The sequence below is a fragment of the Schistocerca nitens genome, chromosome 11 (assembly GCF_023898315.1).
Source record: "Schistocerca nitens isolate TAMUIC-IGC-003100 chromosome 11, iqSchNite1.1, whole genome shotgun sequence".
In the NCBI taxonomy this organism is placed as follows: domain Eukaryota; kingdom Metazoa; phylum Arthropoda; class Insecta; order Orthoptera; family Acrididae; genus Schistocerca; species Schistocerca nitens.
This window is the reverse complement of record NC_064624.1, coordinates 154,546,636-154,574,407: the sequence shown is the minus strand read 5'-3', so window position 1 is coordinate 154,574,407 and position 27,772 is coordinate 154,546,636. Positions and strand designations below refer to the sequence as shown.

Genomic DNA, 27,772 nt, shown 5'->3' with positions numbered 1-27,772 from the left:
AAACCTGGACAGCAAGCTACACCACAATGCAGAGCGCCTCTCTTGCAGAGTCTGCCACTTGTATTTGCTAAACATCTCCGTAACGCTATCACGCTTACCAAACAACCCTGTGACGAAACGCTCCACTCTTCTTTGGATCTTCTCTATATCCTCTGTCAACCCGAGCTGATGAGCAATACTCAAGTATAGGTCGAACGAGTATTTTGTAAGCCACCTCCTTTGTTGATGGACTGCATTTTCTAAGGACTCTCCCAATGAATCTCAACCTGGCACCCGCCTTACCAACAATTAATTTTATATGATCATTCCACTTCAAATCGTTCCGCGCGCATACTCCCAGATATTTTACGGAAGTAACTGCTACCAGTGTTTGTTCCACTATCATATAATCATACAATAAAGAATCCTTCTTTCTATGTATTCGCAATACATTACATTGTCTATGTTAGGGGTCAATTGCAACTCCCTGCGCCAAGTGCCTATCCGCTGCACTGCGGGACACTGCTAATGCCGTATCCCTAACATTACAGGATAGTTTTTCCTACTCATCCACATTAACTTACATTTTTCCACAGTTAGAGCCAGCTGCCTTTCATCACACCGACTAGAGATTTTGTCTAAGTTATCTTGCATCCACCTACAATCACTCAATTTTGATGCCTTACCATACACCATAGCATCGTCAGCAAGCAACCACAGATTGCTGCTTAGCCTGTATGCCAAGTCATTTATGAATATAAAGAATAAGAATGATCCTATGACGCTTCCCTGGGGCACTCCTGATGATACCCTTGTCACTGATGAACACTTGCTGTTAAGAACAACATACTGGGTTCTATAACTAGAAGTCTTCGAGCCACTCACATACTTGTGAACCTATTCCATATGCTTGTATTTCCTTTTAAGAGTCTGCAGTGGTGCACGGTGCCGAACACTTTTCTGGAAATGTAGAAATATGGAATCTTTCTGTGCCCTTCATCCATAGTTCACAGTATATCTTGTGAGAAAAGGGCAACCTGAATTTAGCATGAGAATGCTTTCTGAAACCATGCTGATTCGCAAACATAAGCTTCTTGGTCTCAAGAAAAATTTATTATATTTGAAATGAGAATAAGTTGAAGGATTCTGCAGCAAACCAATGTTAGGCACATTGGTCTATAATTTTGTGTGTCTGTTCTTTTGCACTTATGCACAGGAGTCACTCGTGCTTTCTTCCAGTCGCTTCGGGATTTCATCCAGTTCTGGTGACTTAAGCTGTTTTCAACTCCTTCAGTTGTTTTTCCATGCCTGAGATGCTTGTCTGTTTGATGGTCAAACGATTGTACATTCAAACAATTTTCCTGTGTAAATGATTTCTTGAACGTGAAATTTAAAACTTCCAGCCTTTGTTTTGCTATCTTCAACTGCCACACCAGACTGGTCAGCGAGTGACTGGATAGAAGCCTTTACACCTCAACAATTGTACATAGGACCAGAATTTTCTCAGTAAAAGAAATGGAATGATCACATAAGCTCAGTTGTGGGTATAATAGGTGGTGGACTTCGGTTTATTGGTAGAATACTGGGGAAGTGCACTCAGTCTACAAAGGAGGTTGCTTACAAATCACTCATGTGACTCATTCCAGAATATTGCCCAAGTGTGTGGGACCCGCACCAAATAGGACTAAGGGGATGTTGAACTTATACAGAGAAGGTCAGCATGAATGATCAAAGGTTTCCAGAATGAGATTTTCACTCTGCAGCGGAGTGTGCACTGATACGAAACTTCCTGGCAGATTAAAACTGTGCGCCGGACCGAGACTCGAACTCGGGACTTTTGCCTTTTGCGGGCAAATGCTCTACCATCAGATCAGAGGTTTGTTTGACCTGTGGAAGAGTGTCACAGACATGCTGAAGAAATTGAACTGGCAGACTGAAAAAGCCTACTAACACAAGTTTCAAGAATTGGCTTTAAATGATTACTCTAAGAATGACGGAGTGAGGGGGCACAGTGGTTAACACACTGGACTCGCATTTGGGAGGACGACGGTTCAAATCCTCGTCCGCCCATCCTGATTTAGGTTTTCTGTGATTTCCCTAAATCGCTTCATGCAAATGCTGTGATGGTTCCTTTGTAAGAGCATGTTCGACTTCCTACCTCATCCTTCCCTAATTCAATGGGACCAATGTCTTCGCTGATTGGTCCCCTCCCCCAAATGGACCCACCAAACAACTCTTAAGAATCAAAGGGGAAGAAACCCTAATAACTGGTACAATGGGACAGACTCCCTGCCATGCACTTCACAGTGGTTTGTAGAATATAGATGTTTGTGGTACTAACTGTTAATAGCTTTCAATTCATACATTCAACATTCGCATATTTATTAATTATTTTTTTATGTCCCTGAAGTATGGGGATGGAATGCTCTGACATTCCCCTAGGCGCACCATGCAGCAACTGCTATGATCTTGGAATATCTGCTAACACTCTGTGTGCCACGTCAGTCAAAGAGTGCCCCAAATAAAAAGACAAATATAGGAACTTATAAATAAATTATTCATGTTTTCTGACAACTAGCACATTTTTGTCCTCCTCTCTTATATTTAATTAGATATTACAATTGCATTAGCACACACTTGCTCATTTGTAGACGATTAGAGTACAGAAATTTTCACACTTTTAACGTATATGGAACATTACCCAAAATTTAATTCTGTTAAATTGTGTAACCTGTTGGCAGTCAGAAGATCAGTTGTGAACTGTGAACCCTGCTATGGTAATGATGATAATTTTTCAACTGTCTTTCCTTTTTTTGTAACTTTTGGACCACCAGATATATAAAATTACAATATTTCAGTGTCTGTGTTGTTCATAATTATGATACGTAGACACATGCTTGGGTAGCCTAATGTTAAAGCAATGATCCTCAATAAGCAGGAAATGCAGGTTCGAGTCCCAGTCCCACAAAAATTTTCGTTGTCATCATTCCATTATACTGCTGATGATTCTCGGTATTCATGTAGATGTATAAAAAGCGCTACTGTCAAAAAAATAAATTTAATTATGTGTTATTGTTTGAAACATGAAACAAAAGAGTGAATATTAAGTGAGATAATTTTACTCTTTTTCTCTAGTAGTTTTATTATGTTTGTGTTTGTTATTTGCTAGTTGCCACGACATCCTTTCCTTTTCCCACTGTATGCATAAGATGACTAATTAGATATTTCGCCCACAGATGACAGATAAATTTGGTCGAACACTTTCAAGAATGTTGTTTCTGCAGTGTGTAATATTTGCTGCAAACTGGGAGTAGTATCTCATATTCAGGAAGGAGGAATATCTGATTCCCTGTTCAGTGATGCCTGGATGCAGTTGAAGCAGGGATTGAGATTTACTGGCAACTGTAAGGAACTCTTCTAATGGATGACCTTATCAAAGGAACAACTGTCTCGAGGCAAGTGCACCGTTAAAGTTACATATATACTTATGTATTCTAATGGCTAATGCTGTGTCAGTGAATCCACTCACTCCTGTCATTGGCTGTTCATTTCAGTTCCACGTAATTGTACATGTATTTGTTTTATTTTTTTTTTATTTATTTAGTCCAAGAATCATTTTTAGGACATTGTTTTTACATATGATGTAGGACAAGGGTGTTGTTGTTGTTGTGGTCTTCAGTCCTGAGACTGGTTTGATGCAGCTCTCCATGCTGCTCTATCCTGTGCAAGCTTCTTCATCTCCCAGTACCTACTGCAACCTTCATCCTTCTGAATCTGCTTAGTGTATTCATCTCTTGGTCTCCCTCTACGATTTTTACCCTCCACGCTGCCCTCCAATGCTAAATTTGTGATCCCTTGATGCCTCAAAACATGTCCTACCTACCGATCCCTTCTTCTAGTCAAGTTGTGCCACAAACTTCTCTTCTCCCCAATCCTATTCAATACCTCCTCATTAGTTACGTGATCTACCAACCTTATCTTCAGCATTCTTCTGTAGCAGCACATTTCGAAAGCTTCTATTCTCTTCTTGTCCAAACTGGTTATCGTCCATGTTTCACTTCCATACATGGCTACACTCCATACAACTACTTTCAGAAACGACTTCCTGACACTTAAATCTATACTCGATGTTAACAAATTTCCCTTCTTCAGAAACGATTTCCTTGCCATTGCCAGTCTACATTTTATATCCTCTCTACTTCGACCATCATCAGTTATTTTACTCCCTAAATAGCAAAACTCCTTTACTACTTCAAGTGTCTCATTTCCTAATCTAATACCCTCAACATCACCCGACTTAATTCGACTGCATTCCATTATCTTCGTTTTGCTTTTGTTGATGTTCATCTTATATCCTCCCTTCAAGACACCATCCATTCCGTTCAACTGCTCTTCCAAGTCCTTTGCTGTCTCTGACAGAATTACAATGTCATCGGTGAACCTCAAAGTTTTTACTTCTTCTCCATGAATTTTAATACCTACTCCGAATTTTTCTTTTGTTTCCTTTACTGCTTGCTCAATATACAGATTGAATAACATCGGGGAGAGGCTACAACCCTGTCTCACTCCTTTCCCAACCACTGCTTCCCTTTCATGCCCCTCGACTCTTATAACTGCCATCTGGTTTCTGTACAAATTGTAAATAGCCTTTCGCTCCCTGTATTTTACCCCTGCCACCTTCAGAATTTGAAAGAGAGTATTCCAGTTAACGTTGTCAAAAGCTTTCTCTAAGTCTACAAATGCTAGAAACGTAGGTTTGCCTTTTCTTAATCTTTCTTCTAAGATAAGCCGTAAGGTTAGTATTGCCTCACGTGTTCCAACATTTCTACGGAATCCAAACTGATCTTCCCCGAGGTCCGCTTCTACCAGTTTTTCCATTCGTCTGTAAAGAATTCCCGTTAGTATTTTGCAGCTGTGACTTATGAAACTGATAGTTCGGTAATTTTCACATCTGTCAACACCTGCTTTCTTTGGTATTGGAATTATTATATTCTTCTTGAAGTCTGAGGGTATTTCGCCTGTCTCATACATCTTGCTCACCAGATGGTAGAGTTTTGTCATGACTGGCTCTCCCAAGGCCATCAGTAGTTCTAATGGAATGTTGTCTACTCCCGGGGCCTTGTTTCGACTCAGGTCTTTCAGTGCTCTGTCAAACTCTTCACGGAGTATCGTATCTCCCATTTCATCTTCATCTACATCCTCTTCCATTTCCATAATACTGTCCTCAAGTACATCGCCCTTGTATAAACCCTCTATATACTCCTTCCACCTTTCTGCCTTCCCTTCTTTGCTTAGAACTGGTATTGGAATTATTATATTCTTCTTGAAGTCTGAGGGTATTTCGCCTGTCTCATACATCTTGCTCACCAGATGGTAGAGTTTTGTCATGACTGGCACTCCCAAGGCCATCAGTAGTTCTAATGGAATGTTGTCTACTCCCGGGGCCTTGTTTCGACTCAGGTCTTTCAGTGCTCTGTCAAACTCTTCACGGAGTATCGTATCTCCCATTTCATCTTCATCCTCTTCCATTTCCATAATACTGTCCTCAAGTACATCGCCCTTGTATAAACCCTCTATATACTCCTTCCACCTTTCTGCCTTCCCTTCTTTGCTTAGAACTGGGTTGCCATCTGAGCTCTTGATATTCATACAAGTGGTTCTTTTCTCTCCAAAGGTCTCTTTAATTTTCCTGTAGGCAGTATCTATCTTACCCCTAGTGAGACAAGCCTCTACATCCTTACATTTGTCCTCTAACCATCCCTGCTTAGCCATTTTGCACTTTTTTTCGATCTCATTTTTGAGACGTTTGTATTCCTTTTTGCCTGCTTCATTTACTGCATTTTTATATTTTCTCCTTTCATCAATTAAATTCAACATTTCTTCTGTTACCCAAGGATTTCTATTAGCCCTCGCCTTTTTACCTACTTGATCCTCTGCTGCCTTCACTACTTCATCCCTCAGAGCTACCCATTCTTCTTCTACTGTATTTCTTTCCCCCATTCCTGTCAATTGTTCCCTTATGCTCTCCCTGAAACTCTGTACAACCTCTGGTTTAGTCAGTTTATCCAGGTCCCATCTCCTTAAATTCCCACCTTTTTGCAGTTTCTTCAGTTTCAATCTGCAGTTCATAACCAATAGATTGTGGTCAGAATCCACATCTGCCCCTGGAAATGTCTTACAATTTAAAACCTGGTTCCTAAATCTCTGTCTTACCATTATATAATCTCTCTGATACCTATTAGTATCTCCAGGATTCTTCCAGGTATACAACCTTCTTTTATGATTCTTGAACCAAGTGTTAGCTATGATTAAGTTATGCTCTGTGCAAAATTCTACAAGGTGGCTTCCTCTTTCATTTCTTCCCCCCCAATCCATATTCACCTACTATGTTTCCTTCTCTCCCTTTTCCTACTGACAAATTCCAGTCACCCATGACTATTAAATTTTCGTCTCCCTTCACTACCTGAATAATTTCTTTTATCTCGTCATACATTTCATGAATTTCTTCATCATCTGCAGAGCTAGTTGGCATATAAGCTTGTACTACTGTAGTAGGCATGGGCTTTGTGTCTATCTTGGCCACAGTAATGCGTTCACTATGCTGTTTGTAGTAGCTAACCCGCACTCCTATTTTTTTATTCATTATTAAACCTACTCCTGCATTACCCCTATTTGATTTTGTATTTATAACCCTGTAATCACCTGACCAAAAGTCTTGTTCCTCCTGCCACAAGGGTAAACATAATTAATTAATGATTAGAGCAGTTGTAACTAGATGGTCAACACACTCAGTGTGATAATAATATAAATTGACATACTACATTGCTTATACATTTAATAGCAGAGGTTAGCAAGAGAGATTACATGATGAACTCAAAGTAAATTGCGTATTATGATGATCCAGAAATTCTGAGACGGAGTAGAAGTAGTGGTCAAGCAAGAGTTGTTTCTACTTTACCTTAAATATTTTTAATGTTGATAGGTGTTTTAAGTGAGGCGGCATATAGTTAAATAACATAACTCCAGTACGATACACTCCTCATTTGTGTAAGTTTGTGCTTACTGTGTTTATGTGTAGGTTCAGCTTCTGCCCAGTTTCATATACATGTATATCATTTGTATCACCGATATTTGAGACATTTTTTCCTTTAATTTTGAAAACAGGGTTTGCAGGATGGAGGTTTTTATATGATGTGAAAGTTAATTGCCCCAGTTTTATCCGATTTTATGATGAGGCTGTTGGTGTTGAACCACTGTGTGAAACTATGCATAACTGATGCTGCAGTTTTCTGCCGATTGTTGTCACTGTGCGATTTAATTAGAATGTTTGTGTGATCTGCAAAAAGTACTGTGATTCCATCGTTTATTTTATCACCCAAGTCATTTACATACAGCAAAAATAGGACAGATCACAGCACTGACACTAATGGGACTCCATACTTGATAATTTTTTTTCCTCATTACTGCAAAAACTAGAACTTCTTGTGTTTCACTTGTGTTTGAGTTCTATTTCTGTACTGTGTTGACAATTATTGAGGTCTGACTGGATTTACCTTTCGGACTGGCCTCGAATTCCATAATTATTTAACTTATGCAAGAGAATTTCATGATCAGTAACATCAAAGGCTGTACTAATGTCAAAAAATATTCCAGATGGTATCCTCTTCCTGATGTCTTCCGAATACCTCTTCCTATATTGTTCTTTCCCTTTCTTTTCCACCACTTTCCCTTCAATAATGTGAACGGTGAAAGTGTTGTGTCTGATGACATGCCTAATAAATTTTAGTTTTCTCTTTTAATTTTTTGTTAATATTTGTTGACTAACCTTAAGACTTCCAGGTTGCTTTTCGTTTCCTGTCATTTTCCACTGTGTCCACATTTCTGCAGCTTCAAGTTGATTCCTATCCAATGTATCCAGAATGAAAGTTTTACTCCCATAGGGCAGTTTACTCCATACAAATGATTTTCTGACATCTGTAATCATATGTTTGCTGGTTAAAGCATCTACCCTAGTCATAAATGCCTGCAGTCCTTCTCATCACTTTCATTAAGCATGTACAGTCCTGTGGGATTACACTACCGAGATAACAAAATTGTTTCATCTGATCAGTTCTGACGTCATCAATTTTTATGTTGGTTTTAATTTCTTCTGTATTTTTCTGTACTACCATTGCTTTCATTTTCCATGTGTTCATTTTAATGTGCTACATTGCATCCTGTTTCTAGCATTTGTAGAGTTAGAGAAAGCTTTTGACAATGTTGACTAGAATACTCTCTTTCAAATTCTAAAGGTGGCAGGGGTAAAATACAGGGAGCGAAAGTCTATTTACAATTTGTACAGAAACCAGATGGCAGTTATAAGAGTCGAGCATGAAAGGGAAGCAGCGGTTGGGAAGGGAGTGAGACAGGGTTGTAGCCTCTCCCCGATGTTATTCAATCTGTATATTGAGCAAGCAGTAAAGGAAACAAAAGAAAAGTTAAGAGTAGGCATTAAAATCCATGGAGAAGAAATAAAAACTTTGAGGTTCGCCGATGACATTGTAATTCTGTCAGAGACAGCAAAGGACCCGGAAGAGCAGTTAAACCGAATGGACATGGTCTTGAAAGGAGGATATAACATGAACATCAACAAAAGCAAAATGAGAATAATGGAATGTAGTCGAATTAAATCGGGTGATGCTGTGGGAATTAGATTAGGAAATGAGACGCTTAAAGTAGTAAATGAGTATTGCTATTTGGGAGGAAAAATAACTGATGATGGTCGAAGTAGAGAGGATATAAAATGTAGACTGGCAGTGGCAAGGAAAGCGTTTCTGAAGAAGAGAAATTTGCTAACATCGAGTATTGATTTAAGTCTCAGGTAGTCGTTTCTGAAAGTATTTGTATGGAGTGTAGCCATGTATGGAAGTGAAACATGGATGATAAATAGTTTAGACAAGAAGAGAATAGAAGCTTTCAAAATGTGGTGCTGCAGAAGAATGCTGAAGATTAGATGGGTAGATCACATAACTAATGAGGAGGTATTGAGTAGAATTGGGGAGAAGAGGAGTTTGTGGCACAACTTGACTAGAAGAAGGGATCGGTAGGTAGGACATGTTCTGAGGCATCAAGGGATCACCAATTTAGTATTGGAGAGCAGCGTGGAGGGCAAAAATCGTAGAGGGAGACCAATAGATGAATACATTAAGCAGATTCAGAAGGACGTAGGTTGCAGTAGGTACTGGGAGATGAAGAAGCTTGCACAGGATAGAGTAGCATGGAGAGCTGCATCAAACCAGTCTCAGGACTGAAGACCACGACAACAACAACAACACATTGCATCCTCTAACCATTTTATTTTCTTTATCTTCTCCCTCAGGATCTGAATAGCTGTCTCAGTGAACATATTAAATAAATATGGGGATAGGGGACTTCCTAGTCTAACTCCTTTTCTGAACCTGGACTCTTCCTGTACCTTACTGAAGTTTATTTTTCAAACAATGGAAAATCCAGGAGGGAATGTAACAGTATTATGAAAAGGATATGTGCTACTCACCATATAGCTGAGATACTGAGTAAGAGATAGGCACAACAAAAAGACTGATGGAAAATGAGCTTTCGGCAACAAGGCCTTCGTTGAAAATAGACAACTACATGCACGTGCACACCCGCAGCAGCCCCCCCCCCCCCCCCACACACACACACACACACTCACACGACCACAGTGTGTGGCAGCTGAAGGCAGACTGCGAGCAGCAGTGCATGATAGGAGAGACAACTATGTGGGGGTAAGGAAGAGGCTGGGGTAGGCATGGCAGGGTAGTGGTGGGGGACAATAAAATGCTACTAGTGAGAGTGTGCAGGGACAAGGTGAAGAGAGGGTAGGCCAGCTAGGTGCAGTCGAGTGGTTAGACAGGGGGGTGGGAGAGGGGGTGGTTGCAGATAAAGAGAGAAACAAAAAGTTTGGGCTGGTGGAATGGAATGCTGTGTAATACTGGAATGTGAACAGGGAAATGGCTGGATGGGTAAGGACAATGACTAATGAAGGTTGAGGCCAGGAGGGTTACAGGAACATAAGATATATTGATGGGGAGTTCCCACCTTCACAATTCAGAAAAGCCAGTGTTGGTGGGAAGGCTAGGTGGCACAGGCTGTGAAATGAAGAACATTGTGTTGGGCAGCGTGCTCTGCAACTGGGTGGTCCAGCTGTTTCTTGGCCACAGTTTGTTGGTGGCCATTCATGTGGACAGACAGGTTGTTGGTTGTCATGCCCATGTAGAATGCAGCAGAGTGGTTGCAGCTTAGCTTGCAGATCACATGACTGGTTTCACAGGTAGCCCTGCCTTTGATGGGATAGGTAATGTTTGTGACCAGGCTGGAGTAGGTGGTGGTAGGAGGATGTATGAGACAAGTCTTGCATCTAGGTGTTTTACAGGGATATGAGCCAAGAGGCAAGGGGTTGTGTAGTGATGGACGAGGATGTTGTGTAGGTTTGGTGGGTGGCAGAGTACCACTGTGGGAGGGATGGGAAGGATAGTGAGTAGGACATTTCTCATCTCAGGGGATGACAAGAGGTAGTCGAAACCGTGGTGGAGAATGTGTAATTGAGTTGCTCGAGTCCTGTGCGGTACTGAGTCATGAGGGGAATGATTCTCTGCGGCTGAATGGTGGGACTTCAGAAGGTGGGGAGACTGGAACAATAAGGCATGGAGTATCTGTTTTTGTACAAGTATGAGGTGGTAATTACAGTCTGTAAAGGCCTCAGTGAGACCCTAGGTGTATTTTGAGAGGGACTGCTCATCACTACAGGTGCAACAGCCACAGGTGGCTTGGCTGTATGGAAGGCACTTTTTGGTATGTAATGGGTGGCAGCTGTTGAAGTGGAGGTATTGCTGGTGGTTGGTAGGTTTGATATGGACAGAGGTACTGATGTAGCCATCTCTGAGGTGGAGGTCAACATCTAGGAAGCTGGCTTGTTGGGTTGAGTAGGACGAGGTGAAGCAAATGGGGAGAAGTTGTTGAAGTTATGGAGGAATGTGAATAAGGTGTCCTCACCTTCAATCCAGATAGCAAAGATGTCATCAGTGAGTGAATCTGAACCAGGTGAGGTGTTTAGGATTCTGGGTTTTTAGGAAGGATTCCTCTAGATGGCCCATGAATAGGTTAGCATAGGATGGTGCCATGTGGGTGCCCATAGCCGTACCACGGATTTGTTTGTAGGTAATGCCTTCAAAGGAGAATTAGTTGTGGGTGAGGATATAGTTGGGCGTGTGAGAAAAGTGTAAGTTGGGTTTCACATGACTGATCTTTTCAGAATACGTGCTGGTTGGCATGGAGGAGGTCATTCTGTTCAAGATACCTCATTACGTTTGAGATCAGAATATGTTCTAAGATTCTACAACAAATCAATATAAAAGATATTGGACATAGTTTTGTAAATCATCTCTACTACCCTTCTTCTAGACAGGTGTGATCTCAGCTTTTTTCCAAGAACTAAGCATAGTTTTTTGTTTGAGGTATCTACAGTAGATAATGGTTAGAAGAGAGAATAACCCAGTCACAAACACTATATAGAAAATGACAGGGAATCCATCAGACCCTGGAGCTGTGTTCAGTTTTAACAATTTCAGCTGTTTCTCAACACCACTGACACTGATACTTATTTCAGTCATCTTTTCAGTGGCACGAGGATTAAATTGGAACGGTTCTCCCGGGTTTTCCTTTGTAAAGGGCAATTTTAAAATGGAGTTATGGCATTTCAGATTTTGCTTCTCACTACCTTTTGCAGGAATTTCCTTTTTTGTAATTCGAGGACACACTATTGGGGTCTTCTTGGTTAGGGATAGACACACTGCTGCATAGAGGATTGATAGTCTGACTACTGTGTTGTAGTTTGATATTCAACAATAGATATTTCGAGGGGTACGTTTTTCCTCAAGCATAATTGCCCTATAACATAACTGATGAGGAGGTACTGAATAGGATTGGGGAGAAGAGGAGTTTGTGGCACAACTTGACCAGAAGAAGGGATCGGTTGGTAGGACATGTTCTGGGGCATCAATGGATCACAAATTTAGAATTGGAGGACAGTGTGGAGGGTAAAAATCGTAGAGGGAGACCAAGAGATGAACACACTGGACAGATTCAGAAGGATGTAGGTCGCAGTAGGTACTGGGAGATGAAGAAGCTTGCACAGGATAGAGTAGCATGGAGAGCTGCATCAAACCAGTCTCAGGACTGAAGACCACAACAACAACAAATTGCCCTATCTAGTTTGATTTTCCTTTGTTCGAGAGCTACCATTTCACTGAGATCAACTGAAAAGGGGACCACACGCATATCAGATTTCTGTCACGTTTTAAATTTACGGTACGTGAAGTTCAGAACTCGAATGTCTCTCCCAAAGCACTATAGTACATGCAACTCTCAAAAATTCTTGTGATAATTGAATTTGAAATTTTCCTGGGCATGTTTAATTACGCTAAAATAAGCTTCAACAATATATGGAAAAGATAGATTGCTATTCACCGTAAAGATGACATGTTAAAGTGTAGACAGGCCCAACAAAAAGACATGTACCCATAAGGTTTCAGCCAGAGGCTTCTTCAGAAAATTAAACACACACATCTCGTGTACATAGGACCGCCATGTCCATCTGGGCCAGGCAGTCGTGTGTGTAGGGTGTGCTTGTTTGTGTGAATGAATGTATGTGTTTCCTTTTCTGGAGAAAGCTGGAGCCAAAAGCTAATGTGTAAGTGCATTCATTGTGCCTGTCTGCAACTCAGTGTGTTGTCTTAACTGTGTGTGACGATCTGTCTTTTTGTTATATTGTTGATATTCTGATCTGGAGTTTCCATTTTTTAAAATAAGGTTCATTTTTTTCGACGGGCAGTGCCACACCGTGGTAGAGGGCTCGCGCACCATGTGGAGGTATGTGTTTGATTCCTGGTAGAATCATATTTTTAAACAAAGGTGCATGTTGTATGTTGTATGAGCATTTCTGTGAAGCATAGAATACATAACGTGTGCAAGACTGGTAATTGAGTGAAGCTCGTTCTGCTTACTATTTCTCTCTCTCTCTCTCTCTCTCTCTCTCTCTGTTTGAATACCTACACCATATATCATATATATTCTCTTTAACACATATAACTGCCATTTTTATGAAAAGTGGATATCTTCTTATTTCTAATTATTTATTGCACTGCATGATTAAATGATAATGGCGTCCTCTTGGGTAAAATATTCTGGAGGTAAAATAGTCCCCCCATTCGGATCTCCGGGCGGGGACTACTCAAGCGGACGTTGTTATCAGGAGAAAGAAAACTGGCGTTCTACGGATCGGAGCGTGGAATGTCAGATCCCTTAATCGGGCAGGTAGGTTAGAAAATTTAAAAAGGGAAATGGATAGGTTAAAGTTAGATACAGTGGGAATTAGTGAAGTTTGGTGGCAGGAGGAACAAGACTTTTGGTCAGGTGAATACAGGGTTATAAATACAAAATCAAATAGGCGTAATGCAGGAGTAGGTTTAATAATGAATAAAAAAATCGGAGTGCGGGTAAGCTACTACAAACAGCATAGTGAATGCATTATTGTGACCAAGATAGACACGAAGCCCATGCCAACTAGCTCTGCAGATGACAAAGAAATTGATGAAATGTATGATGAGATAAAAGAAATTATTCAGATAGTGAAGGAAGATGAAAATTTAATAGTCATGGGTGACTGGAATTCGAGAGTAGGAAAAGGGAGAGAAGGAAACATAGTAGGTGAATATGGATTGGGGCTAAGAAATGAAAGAGGAAGCCGCCTGGTAGAATTTTGCGCAGAGCATAACTTAATCATAGCTAACACTTGGTTTAAGAATCGTGAAAGAAGGCTGTATACATGGAAGAAGCCTGGAGATACTAAAAGGTATCAGATAGATTATATAATGGTAAGACAGAGATTTAGGAACCAGGTTTTAAATTGTAAGACATTTCCAGGGGCAGATGTGGATTCTGACCACAATCTATTGGTTATGAACTGCAGATTGAAACTGAAGAAACTGCAAAAAGGTGGGAATTTAAGAAGATGGGACCTGGATAAACTGACTAAACCAGAGGTTGTACAGAGTTTCAGGGAGAGCATAAGGGAACAATTGACAGGAAGGCTTATCTCACTAGGGGTAAGATAGATACTACCTACAGGAATATTAAAGAGACCTTTGGATAAAGGAGAACTACTTGCATGAATATCAAGAGCTTTGATGGAAACCCAGTTCTAAGCAAAGAAGGGAAAGCAGGAAGGTGGAAGGAGTATATAGAGGGTCTATACAAGGGTGATGTACTTGAGGACAATATTATGGAAATGGAAGAGGATGTAGATGAAGATGAAATGGGAGATATGATATTGCGTGAAGAGTTTGACAGAGCACTGAAAGACCTGAGTCGAAACAAGGCCCCGGGAGTAGACAACATTCCATTAGAACTACTGACAGCCTTGGGAGAGCCAGTCCTGACAAAACTCTACCATCTGGTGAGCAAGATGTATGAAACAGGCGAAATACCCTCAGACTTCAAGAAGAATATAATAATTCCAATCCCAAAGAAAGCAGGTGTTGACAGATGTGAAAATTACCGAACTATCAGTTTCATAAGTCACAGCTGCAAAATACTAACGGGAATTCTTTACAGACGAATGGAAAAACTGATAGAAGCCGACCTCGGGGAAGATCAGTTTGGATTCCGTAGAAATGTTGGAACACGTGAGGCAATACTGACCCTACGACTTATCTTAGAAAAAGATTAAGGAAAGGCAAACCTATGTTTCTAGCATTTGTAGACTTAGAGAAAGCTTTTGACAATGTTGATTGGAATACTCTCTTTCAAATTCTGAAGGTGGCAGGGGTAAAATACAGAGAGTGAAAGGCTATTTACAATTTGTACAGAAACCAGATGGCAGTTATAAGAGTCGAGGTGCACGAAAGGGAAGTAGTGGTTGGGAAGGGAGTCAGACAGGGTTGTAGCCTATCCCTGATGTTATTCAATCTGTATATTGAACAAGCAATAAAGGAAACAAAAGAAAAGTTCGGAGTAGGTATTAAAATCCATGGAGAAGAAATAAAAACTTTGAGGTTCGCCGATGATATTGTAATTCTGTCAGAGACAGCAAAGGACTTGGAAGAGCAGTTGAACAGAATGTACAGTGTCTTGAAAGGAGGATATAACATGAACATCAACAAAAGCAAAATGAGAATAATGGAATGTAGTCGAATTAAATCGGGTGATGCTGTGGGAATTAGATTAGGAAATGAGACGCTTAAAGTAGTAAATGAGTATTGCTATTTGGGAGGAAAAATAACTGATGATGGTCGAAGTAGAGAGGATATAAAATGTAGACTGGCAGTGGCAAGGAAAGCGTTTCTGAAGAAGAGAAATTTGCTAACATCGAGTATTGATTTAAGTCTCAGGAAGTCGTTTCTGAAAGTATTTGTATGGAGTGTAGCCATGTATGGAAGTGAAACATGGATGATAAATAGTTTAGACAAGAAGAGAATAGAAGCTTTCAAAATGTGGTGCTACAGAAGAATGCTGAAGATTAGATGGGTAGATCGCATAACTAATGAGGAGGTATTGAATAGAATTGGGGAGAAGAGGAGCTTGTGGCACAACTTGACTAGAAGAAGGGATTGTTTGGTAGGACATGTTCTGAGACATGGAGGGATCACAAGTTTAGTATTGGAGGGCAGCATGGAGGGTAAAAATCGTAGAGGGAGACCAAGAGATGAATACACTAAGCAGATTCAGAAGGATGTAGGCTGCAGTAGGTACTGGGAGATGAAGAAGCTTGCACAGGATAGAGTAGTATTGAGAACTGCATCAAACCAGTCTCAGGACTGAAGACCACAACAACAACAACAACAACAACATTGCACTCAAAAATTCTTAAGTAGCCTACTGATATTTTATAAAAGATTGTTCATCTAGAGTGTGTAATTAAAAAAGAATAAAAGTTTTTTTCTATGTTTTTTGTGTTTAATGCTTCATGGAAATGCTCACAGAACGTGCACCTTGGTTTAAAATTTTGATTCCACCAGGATTCGAACCCAGGCCCTTACATGTCAGACAAGGAGTCTACTACATAGCCACATTGCTTATGCCTCTGTGCATGCAGCAATTATTCTAATGTTCTCCTCACGATACCTGTGTGAGCAATATGTAGGGGCTTGTAGTATATCCCTAGAGTAATCATTTAAAGTTGGTTGTTTAAACTTTATTTATAGACTTTCTCGGGATAGTTTACGTCTGTCTTCAAGAGTCTGCCATTTCAGTTCCTTCAGTATCTCTGCGACACTCTCCTCTGGATTAATAAAACCTGTGACCATTCGTGCTGCCCTTCTCTGTATACATTAATTATTCCCGGTTAGTCCTATTTGGTATGGGTTCCGCATACTTGAGCAATATTCTAGGATGTGTTGCATGAGTGATTTGTAAACGCTCTTTAGTAGACTGATTGCACTTCCCCAGTATTATATCAATAAACAGAAGTCTACCACCTGCTTTATCCACGACTGAACCCCCATGCGGGTCCAGGTTTAGAATATTCCTGAGGTATTCCTGGCTGTTGTAAGAGGTGACTAAAAGGAGTCTCTCACGTTTCGGCCTTTATGTGATTGTCCCCTGTAGGGTTTGGCCTCCATTTTTCAAAATTTTCCCGAAGAGCGAGCCAATTGGGGAAGGGTGCCTTACATTGTGCATAGTCTCCATGCACTGAGACCTCTCGCATCGTTTGTCGACGCGGATCTGCACTTCCGTTCATTCTCCAAGTGTTGGGTGTGGTCACCCTCCTGGGTGCGTTTTCCTCCATCCTCTGAGCAGTATCACTTTCTGCGCTGTTGACAATAATGGACTTCTTAGCTCGTTTGCACCTGATATCCAGCGTCTAGCGTCTGCTGTGGTGGGGTCACCATGTACCCTGTTGGTTGTAGCCCCCTGACTACACAGGGATTGCTCTGCTGATGCCTGCACCATTAACTCCCCATGTATGCCAAGGAGTAGATGCCCGTCACCCTGGGGCATCGGGTTTCCCAGCAATTGCCATCCTAACAGGGTGGCCTTTGCTACAGCTGGGTGTGGGAAGGGCCCCTGTTCGGAGTGGGTGGATGACACACAATGAAGTGTAGCACGTTATCTCTTGCTGGTGGTCAAACACAAGCAGTGCCTAAACGATCAAGGTCTAAATTCAGTGCTAACAAATATGACTCCAAATCATTCCCTCCCCCCCCCCCCCCCCTCTCCCCAGCCACACCATGGGAGGAATGCCAGGCTAAGGATGGCAGCGAAGATTATTCACCCTGGTACATTGTATGTAAGAGACTTGATGGGGAATCTTTCTTCTCAGTGAAAGTTTTTTGTGGAGCATTTAGAGGACAAGTTGGGGAGGTGGAGGGCTTGTCCAAAATGTGGTCAGGGTCGGTCTTGATCAAAACAGCATCCTCTGCCCAGTCCTGGGCACTACTCGCCTGTGACAAACTGGGGGATGTTTCTGTTTCCATCACACCCCATAAGAGCTTAAATATGGTGCAGAGTATCATATTTCACAGGGACCTTCTTTTGCTGTGCGCCAGTTTAGAGTGGCAAGGTGTCTATTTCATCCGGTACGTCCACCAGGGTCCGAGGGAAATCTGGTTGCCACCAGTGCCTTCATCTTGGCCTTCTAGGGTGACACATTACCCGAGAAGGTCAAGGTGATGGTCTACCACTGTGATGTAAAGCCGTATGTCCCTCCCCCGATGTGGTGCTTTAAGTGCCGGAAGTTCGGCCATATGTCTTCCCGCTGTACTTTCAGCATCACCTGTCAGGATTGTGGATGTCCTTCACATCCCAATACTCCCTGTGCCCCACCTCCCATCTGTGTCAACTGCAGAGAGCACCATTCGCCTTGCTGGCCAGACTGCAGGATTCTCCAGAAAGAAAGAAAAATAATGGAATACAAGACGCTGGACCAACTGACCTACACCGAGGCTACATCCTGTGCATATGATGTCAACCTATGCTGCTGCTATGACAACGGTTGTACCATCTTCCGTTCTGCCGGGTACAGTTGGCTCTCAGAGCTGTCAGACTCCACCTGCCCCCTTGATGGTGGGGGGCACTTCCCTCCCTGTTGCTCCTGCACAACCTACTTCAGGAGCAACCCCCCCCCAACCATCGGGGACGTCAGCCCCCACTTCTCAGCCTAGGAAGCGTAAGTAGTCTTTGGCTCCTCTCTCCAGGAAGGAGGTATCCCTTGGATCACTCCCTTCCCAGGTTCTTACCAGTGGCAAAGCTGACAGCTGCCAGTGGCTGAAGCAACCACAGGCAGCTGGTCATAGGGCTTCACGGTCCTCCTCAGTCCCTGAGATTGAATCAGTGAAGCCCTCCCAGCAGGACAAACCTAAGGAGCAGGGAGAGAAACCTAAAAAGAAAAAGATCTCCAAGAATCAAGGCACCGTGGTGGCACCCACGGATGTCGATCCCACAGGTACTCATCTGGTGGCATCAGGTGACGCTGAGGCGTAGACTGCCTCGTTGACTGTTTTGTGCCTACCCAGTCTCACGATCGTGTAATCCTCCAGTGGAATTGCGGTGGTTTTTTCCACCACCTGGCTGAGCTACGGCAACTGATAAGCTTTCTGCAATGCCCTCCAGGAAACTTGGTTCCCGGCAATGTGGACCCCTGCCCTCCGCAGCTGTAAGGGATATTACAGGAACCGTGGCAACTATAATAAGAGTGTCAGGTAGAGTTTGCGTCTATGTCCTGAACTCAGTATGTAGTGAACCTGTGCCCCTTCAAACCCCTCTGGAAGCTGTGGCTGTCAGGATAAGTACGACACGGGAAATAACTGTCTGCAATGTATATCTTCCTCCAGGTGGTGCAGTACCCCTGAATGTATTGGCTGCACTGATTGATCAACTCCCTAAACCTTTCCTACTTTTGGGAGATTTTAACGCCCATAACCCCTTATGGGGTGGCGCCTTGCTTACTGGCTGAGGTAGCGAGGTCGAAAATTTACTGTCACAACTTGACTTCTGCCTCTTAAATACAGGTGCCCCCACACATTTCAGTGTGGCAGATGGCACATATTCAGCCATTGATCTCTCAGTTTGCAGTCCTGGCCTTCTCCCATCTATCCACTGGAGAGCACATGATGACCTGTGTGGTAGTTTCCACTTCCCCATCTTCCTGTCACTCCCCCAGCGTCATGCCCACAGACGCCTACCCAGATGGGCTTTAAACAAGGCAGACTGAGAAGCCTTCACCTCTGTTGTCACCACTGAATCTCCCCCACATTGTGCCATAGATGTTGTCGTTGAGCAGGTCACTACAACAATCGTTCCTGCGGCGGGAAACGCGGTCCCTCATTGTTTAGGGTGCCCCCGGCGAAACACAGTCCCTCGGTGGTCGCCGGAAGTTGCTGAGGCAATTAAAGAGTGTAGGCGAGCTCTACAGCAAAGTAAGCACCTAATAGCCTTTAAGTGGCTCCGTGCTCGCGTTCACCTGCTTATAAAATGATGGAAACAGGAGTGTTGGAAGAGGTACGTGTGGACCATTGGGTGTCGTACGTCACCTTTCCAAGTCTGGTCAAAGATCGGGCATCTTTTTGGGTACCGGACCCCGACAGGTGTCCCTGGCATTAGCATCAATGGTGTGTTACCTACCGACGTAAACACAATTGCCGAGCACTTTGCTGAGCACTATGCTCGAGCCTCTGTGTCGGAGAACTACCCCCCAGCCCTTCGCACCCTCAAATGGTGCCTGGAAATGAAAGTCCTCGTGTTCACCACAGTGAACCCTATAACACCCCATTTACAGAGTGGGAGCTCCTCAGTGCCCTTGCACATTGCCCCGACACAGATCCTGGACCAGATCGGATCTACAATTAGACGATTAAACACCTCTCGTCTGACTGCAAGTGACATCTCATCATCTTCATCTCGATCTGGTGTGATGGCAAATTTCCATCGCTGTGGTGGCAAAGCACCATCATTTCGGTGCTCAAACCCAGTCTAAATCCACTTGTTGTGGATAGCTACCGGCCCATCAGCCCCCACAATTTCTTTGTATACTGCTGGAACGTACGAGGTGCCGGCAGTTGGGTCGGGTTCTGGAGTCGCGTGGCCTACTGGCTCCGTGTCAGGGCAGCTTCTGCCAGGGTAGCTCTACCACTGATAATCTTGTGTCCTTCGAGTTTGCCATCCGAACAGCCTTTTCCAGATGCTAACATCTGGTTGTCATCTTTTTTGAGCATACGACATGACCTGGTGACATCATATGCTGGCCACATTGTAGGAGTGCGGTCTCCGGGTCCTGCCCCCGATTTTTATCCAAAATTTCCTGTCGCTCCATATTTTCCGTTCCAAGTCGGTGCCTCACCCGGTTCTCTCCATATTCAGGTGAATGGCATTCCACAGGGCTCTGTATTGAGTGTGTCTCTATTTTTAGTGGCTATTAACGGTCTAACAGAAGCTGTCGGGCCGTCGGTCTCACCTTCTCCGTATGCGGACGATTTCTGCCTTTTGTACTGCTTCTCCAGTACTGGTGTTGCTGAGCTTCACCTACAGGGAGACATTCACAAGGTGCAGTCATGGGCTCTAGACCACGGCTTCAGTTTTCAGTCGTGTGTTATGCACTTCTGTTGGTGTCGTACCGTTCATCTGGAACCAGAAATTTACCTTAATGGTGATCTACTCACTGCAGTGGAAACGTATCGATTCTTAGGACTGATTTTCGACACCCGATTGAATTGGCTACCTCGCCTTTGTCAGCTTAAGCGTAAGTGCTGGCAGCACCTCGACGCCCTCTGCTGCTTGAGCAACACCAACTGGGGTGCAGATCACTCTACACTGCTGCAGCTATACAGAGCCCTCGTTCAATCCCGCCTCGACTACGGGAGTCTGGTTTACGTTCGGCGACACCCTCAGTATTGCGTTTACTCGACCCAGTGCACCACTGTGACATTCGCCTAGCGACAGGAGCTTTTACGAAGAGTCCGGTGACCAGTGTCCTGCTGGAGGCTGGAGTCCCTCCATTGAAGATTAGGTGTGAACAGCTGCCCACCCGTTATGTTGCACACGTTCGTAGTTCTCCTGAGCATCCGAATTACCGTCTCCTTTTCCCAACCACGGCGGTTCATCTCCCACATCGGCGTCCCAGGTCAGGACTTATGATTGCGGTTCGCATCCGGTCCCTTCTGTCTGAACTGGAGTCCTTCCTGTTACCACTTCTCCTCGAGGTCCATTCACGTACACCTCCACAGTGTACACTAGGCCTCAGATTCTTCTGGACCTTTCGCACGGCCCTAAGGGCTGTGTTAACACTGCGGCTCTCCGCTATCACTTCCTCTCGGTTCTTTCCACGTACTGTGGCCTTGAAGTGGTTTACACCGAGTGGCTGATGGTCACATAGGCTTTGTGTATGTTCGTGGAGGACATATTGAACAGCACTCCTTGCCAGATGGCTGCAGAGCTGGCGGCCATATCTCGTGCTCTCGAGCACATCCGCTCGTGCTCTGGCGAGTCATTTCTCTTGTGTACTGACTACTCGAGCAGCCTGCAAGCTATCGACCAGTGCTTCCCTCACCATCCTTTGGTAGTGTCCATTCAGGAGTCCATCTATGCGCTCGAATGGTCCTTTCATTCAGTGGTGTTTGTGTAGACCCCAGCACACGTCGGAATCCCAGGCAACGAACTTGCCGACAGGCTGGCCAAACGGGCCATGCGGAAACCACTTCTGGAGACGGGCATCTCCAAAACTGATCTGCATTCTGTCTTACGCCGCAGGGTTTTTCGGCTTCGGGAGACGGAATGGCGTAACAGTATGCACGACGAACTGTGTGTCATTAAGGAGACTACGTATGTGTGGAAGTCTTCCGTGTGGCCCTCTTGCAGAGAATCAGTTGTACTCTTCCGGCTCCATATTGGCCACACGTGGTTAATGCACGGTTACCTCCTCCGTCGCGAGGACCCACCTCGGTGTCGCCGTGGCTCACAAATGACTGTCGTCCACCTCTTGGTGGACTGCCCACTTTTAGCCACTGTGCGGCAGACTTTTAATTTTCCCAGCACCCTACCTTCGGTGTCTGATGACAGTGACTCAACAGCAGCTTTAGTTTTACATTTTATTCATGAGGGTGGGTTTTATCATTTGATCTAAGTTTTAGCGCATGTACTTTGTTGCTCTGTGACCTCCACCCTAGTGCTTTTAGGGTGTAGGTTTTAATGAGTTGCAGAGTAGCTGGCTTCTCCTCTTTATTCTCATGGTCAGCCAGCCACAGTAATCTGCTCTCTTGTTTTGATCTCTTCTACGTGTTTCTTGTGTCTCTGTGTGGTTTTCTTGTCTGATTTTGTCCATTTTAGTGTTTGTTGCTCTTCTGTCACTCTTGTAGTTTTCTCCTTTCTTCCAGCTATGTTTTGTATGTCTCGGTTATTTTACTCTCACCCTTGTGGAATTATTTTAATCGGAACGAGGGACTGATGATCTAACCGTTTGGTCCCCCCCCCCCCTCCCCTCCTTCTTTTAAACCAACCAACCAACCATGACTGAACCTATGTGATCATTCCATTTCATATCCTTACAGAGTTACACACATGTATTTGTATGAGTTGGTTATTCCAGCAGTGATCCATTGACATTATAGTCATAGGATACTACGTTTTTATGTTTTGTGAGGTGCACAATTTTACATTTTTGAACATTTAAAGCAAGTTTCCGATCTTTGCAGCACTTTGAAATCTTATCATGATCCGATTGAATATTTATGCAGCTTCCTTCAGACAATACTTCATTTCACATTATGGCATCATCTGCAAACACTCTGAGGTTACTATTAACATTGTCTGCAAGTCTATTAATGTACAACATGAACAGCAAGGGTCCCAACACACTTCCCTGGGGCACACCCGAAGTGACTTCTACATCTGACGATGACTCTCCATCCGAGATAACATGCTGTGTCCTCCCTACCAAAAAGTCATCAATCAAGTCACAAATTTCACTTGATGCCCCGTACAATCATATTTTGACAATAAGCGTATGTGCAATACTGTGTCAAATGCTTTTCAGAAATGAAGAAACACTGCATATTCCTGGTTGCATTGATCCAAAGCTTTCAGTATGTCATGTGGAAAAGTGTGAGTTAGGTTTCAGGTGACTATAGTTTTCAAAAACCACACTGGTTGGTATTGAGGGGGTCATTCTGTTCAAGATACCTAATTAGACCTTAGTTTAGCATATTAAAAAACGTTGAAAACTTCAAAGTTAATATACTCATGTATTTTTGAGAGTTGCACAGAATTGCTTTGGGAGAGGTATATTTGAATTCTAAACTTCACATACCATAAACACAAAAAATTACAAAAGGTGGTTACCACGCAGTCCCCATGTCGGATGATCTCAATGAAATAGAAGCTCTGAAACAAAGGAAAATCAAACTAGACAGGACAGAAAAATTTATACCTCAAAACAGTATCTTGTGAGATTCATTCTCCAAGTTAGTTTATGGCTTTGGCTCTCTTGATATGCTTCGTGGATGTTGATCAATAGATCTATCTGCTGTTAAATACAGTTGTTGAAAACATAATGTAATTGGATAGATAAAAAATTGACTCACCAAGTGGTGTCAGGAGACACACACATAAAAGGTAGTATGTATGCAAGCTTTCTAAGCTAGTGGGTTCTTCTTCTGGCAGAACGATTGAAGGGGGAGGAAGAGGGTTGAAGGTAAAGGACTGTCGAGGTTTAGAAAAAGGAGTAGAGTTCGGAAAAGTTGCCCAGAACTCCAACTCAGGGTAGACTTACCGGAAAGGATGGGAAGGAAAGACTCATTGTTGGGGACTGCTCTGGGCAAGATTTGAAAACCTGAAAGCTTAAAGGTGGAAAATAGGGTAATATGCAAGACAGAGATTAGTGCTAAAACATCATGCATAAGTTAATAAGAACAGGAAGCTAACTGCGTTGTATGTGATAGAGGTGGGACGGGCACGGCAGTAAGTAGACAGGTCAGAAAGTGAAAGATGCAGAAAAGTAAAAAATGGGTAAAGAAAAGAATAGTTGCTGTGAAGAAATGCTGAAACTGAAGTAATCAATATAAATTAATGCCAGTTGGGTGGCAAGAACTGAAGACACGTTTTAGCACCAGTTCCCACATGTGGAGTTCTGAGAAACTGGTGTCTGGGGGAAGAGTCTAGAAAATGTGTGTGGTGAAACAGGCTCTGAGGTCACGACTGTGATGTTATAGCGACTGCTGATATACACCCTCTGCCTGCGCCCATTCGTTGCAACTGCTAACTCGGTGGTAGTCGTGCCGATGTAAAAGGCCGAACAGTGCTTACGTAACTGCTGGTATACGACATATCATTTCACGGGTGCCTCTCCGTTTGATATTATATGTTTTGCCAGTTACAGAGCTGGAAAAGGTGGTGGTAGGAGGGTGCATAGGGTGAGTCTTGCAGTGGGGACAGTCACAGAGTAGGGAGATGGGTGACTAAGGTGCACACGGTCTGACAAGGCTATTGCGGAAATTGGGAGGATGATGAAAAGCTATTCTAAGTGTGGTGGGCAAAATCTCAGACAGAATGTACCTCATTTTAGGGAGTCGTGGCCTTGTCGAAGTTGCTGATTACTACATTCGAGACTAGGATGATACTGATTGACAAGAGTTGTACTCCTAAATTATTTTTTGGAGGGATCAATGGTACTGGAATTGGATGTGGTGGTCTGGGAAATCTGGTTTTGAACTAGACTGGTGGGGTGATTACGTCCTGTGAAGGATGAGGTGAGAATGGTGGTGTATTGCTGTAAAGAGTCTACATCTGAACAAATACATTTGCCTCAGTGCCAGGGTTGCATAAAAGGCTCTCGCATGTCATATAAAATACAGTTCTTGGAGCCATATTGCACAGAAGTCTCTTGCATGTTGTTTGCCAGCAATATTAGCTCATTAGCAAAAGCCAGGCATATGATCCTCATATTATCTGCTTTGAACCCATCCTTCATCAAGTGTTTGCAATTCACTTTTTTCCCCTATTGTCATTTTTTATTCTTTTCAATTTTACAATTGTTTGTTATTTTGCTACCCAGATAGTGAAACCTGTCTACTAGTTTTTGTGTCACCTAATTTTAATTTGACTACCCGTTAACTTCGTGTTACGTTTACTGATGCTCATTTTATAACATTTTTCCAAGGCACTACCGAGCGATGTGGCGCAGTGGTTAGCACACTGGACTCGCATTCGGGAGGACGACGGGTCAATCCCGTCTCCAACCATCCTGATTTAGGTTTTCCGTGATTTCCCTAAATCGCTTCAGGCAAATGCCGGGATGGTTCCTTTGAAAGGGCACAGCCGATTTCCTTCCCAATCCTTCCCTAACCCGAGCATTAGCTCCGTCTCTAATGACGTCGTTGTCGACGGGACGTTAAACACTAACCACTACTACTACTACTACTACTACTACTACTACTCCTACTCCAAGGCACTATTGATTCTGTTCAATTGATATTCCATGTCCTGTGTCGTCTCTGACAGAATTACTTTACAGTGCCATAAAGTACAGAGTGGTTATAATTAAACATTTGTTACTTGAGCCAGTGTAGATGGAAAACTATTTACTGTAAGTGTACCCAACTGTACAGGAATGATGTTCAGACTGCGCACAGCAGCACGTGCTTATCTAGCAATGTTAGTGTCACAATCAGCTGTTAGGCATCAGTACTGGTGCAGTGATGTACATTGAAGCACAAACATCAACTTGCAGTCAGTCAATGTGGGTCTGGACGAGGTGAGCAGGACTTTACTCGTAATGTTGTTTTATCAAAACAACAGCAAAAGTGCTTCTGCTCTGCGTGAGTATTGATGGATTATAAAAATTAGGAGAGGTCCTCTTTCCACAAGAATGTGAGTCGGGAGTTCGAATTAACTGGCAATTTCAGAATTGTTGCTGGGGGAGGCCAACGACCAGTTGTACCACAAATTGTTGAAGAAATTACTGTTGCCCTGTCTGAGAATGCTGGATGCAATGTGCAATCTTCAAGCATTGCACGAGCTGTTTAACGACAGCTAAACATTTCGTAGCCCACTGTTCGAAGCGTGCCGTGAACAGTTGTGAAATGGCATCTCTTAGTGGCTCTGGGCTGTTGCGGATGCAAGGGTTGTCACTTTGAGCAATGCTTGGAACCGGGAATGTGAACTTGGTACACAGTTTACAAATGGTACCCACTTGTCTGCAAATTAAAATATCTTTCTTTCCAAGATTTATTAATTAATTCTCTTCTGCATATCCTTACAAATATTTCCAAAAAGTTTCACTGTCCTACAGTAACTCGTTTATCGTGCAGGCCTCGTCGATAGTGAAAGTTTAATGATGACCACCTCGTATACTTGCAAATGTTTCTGCAGTGTTACATAACTTGCTATTTCAATTTGTTCCTTGTTTACAGAGAGACAGTAGCACCGGGAACAGCTCTCTGTGGAATAGATAATCTTCCAGACGAGGTTCTCATCGAAATATTCTCCTACTTGCGGCTGTGCGACTTGACGTGGTGTTCGCACACGTGCAGCAGGTGGCGTGCCATCCTACGCGAGGAGAAGTCGCTGTGGAGGCGCTGGCAGTGCGCGACGTACGACGTGGGGAACGTGAGGGAAGTGCTAGCTACGGCGGGTGCAGTGCCGCAGCTGGAAACGCTCTACCTCCTCTACTCCGGTTCGTTCGGGATCCACGTCGCCTGGCCGGAGGCCACCGTCTTCCACCACTACGGCGATGCCCCCCTGACGTGGGAGCCGTACTTCCGGTGTTTTGATACTGAGTGCCTGGTGATAGACCACTCGATGCAGAAAAACATTTTTTTCTACCTGTCGTGGGTCGACCGCCTCACGTTGAGGAGGATATTCGTCGTGGAACAGTCGTATTTTTGTAACCCCTCCGACCATACGTGCGAATCTGCCGGGCCGGTTCGCGGAGCCGGTAGTGTGGACGGTCCCATACGGAGGGTCAGAGAGGCACACCGCGACCTCTTCTCCGGAAAGGGTCGCCGCCGCGGCAGTGCCTCGGAGTTCCCCGCCGCGACGTCCGGAGCGGACGCCGCCGTGTGCCCGGCGTTGGAGGAAGTGAATGTGTTCAGCAAGTACATCTGGGACGAACACCTCGAGAGACTTTGCAGTCTGGGTCCGGTGCGTGCCTTGCACGTCCGGTGCCAGCGGCTCCACAGCCTGACTTTCGTGCGGGGCTGCAGCGCGACACTGGAGGAGCTGGAAGTCTCGGACTGCCGACGCCTCTTGGAGGACGCGTTCGCAGATCTACGCTATCTGGAGAGGTTGCGCATGCTGCGGCTGTCGGACTGCCACGTCGAGGCGCAGACTGTCGGCAGTTGTGTGGCCGGCCTTCCCCACTTGGAGTCCTGTACGATAAATGGGTGTGAAGTCCTTCAGGATCTCTCCTCATAGGATCCTCGTGCTGTGGACTGTGTCCGCAGATGTAGTGGTGTGTCCTGTATCCTTACTGTAAGACACTGACTTGTTGAAATTTTCTTGTGATAACATATCATTATTTCGAGTCAATAAATATGACGTATGGAAGAAGGGCAGTGTGAGAGATGGGCTGATCTTGTGCAATATATTTTACAAATTTTTATTTGACATTAAATATTGTAAAATTATGTATATATTTACTGTGACTGTTCTAAAACTAAAGAACATTTTGATACGATGAGCCGAGTAAGTCTTCCACCACCTCTGCCACCATTTCCTAGACCTTCCTAACTGTTATGATAAATCAACAAACCCAACAAGTATGGTGTCA

General features: G+C 43.6%; 1 protein-coding gene across 1 annotated transcript; it reads left to right on the top strand.

Annotated features, from left to right (window-relative positions):
• The first annotated feature begins 3,218 nt into the window (after positions 1–3,218).
• LOC126213512 (uncharacterized) lies at positions 3,219–27,679 on the top strand. The gene is made up of 2 exons (XM_049941344.1): positions 3,219–3,434; positions 26,415–27,679. The coding sequence occupies exons 1-2, from the start codon at positions 3,400–3,402 to the stop codon at positions 27,415–27,417; spliced, it is 1,038 nt and encodes a 345-aa protein (XP_049797301.1). The 5' UTR covers positions 3,219–3,399; the 3' UTR covers positions 27,418–27,679.
• Positions 27,680–27,772: the final 93 nt, after the last annotated feature.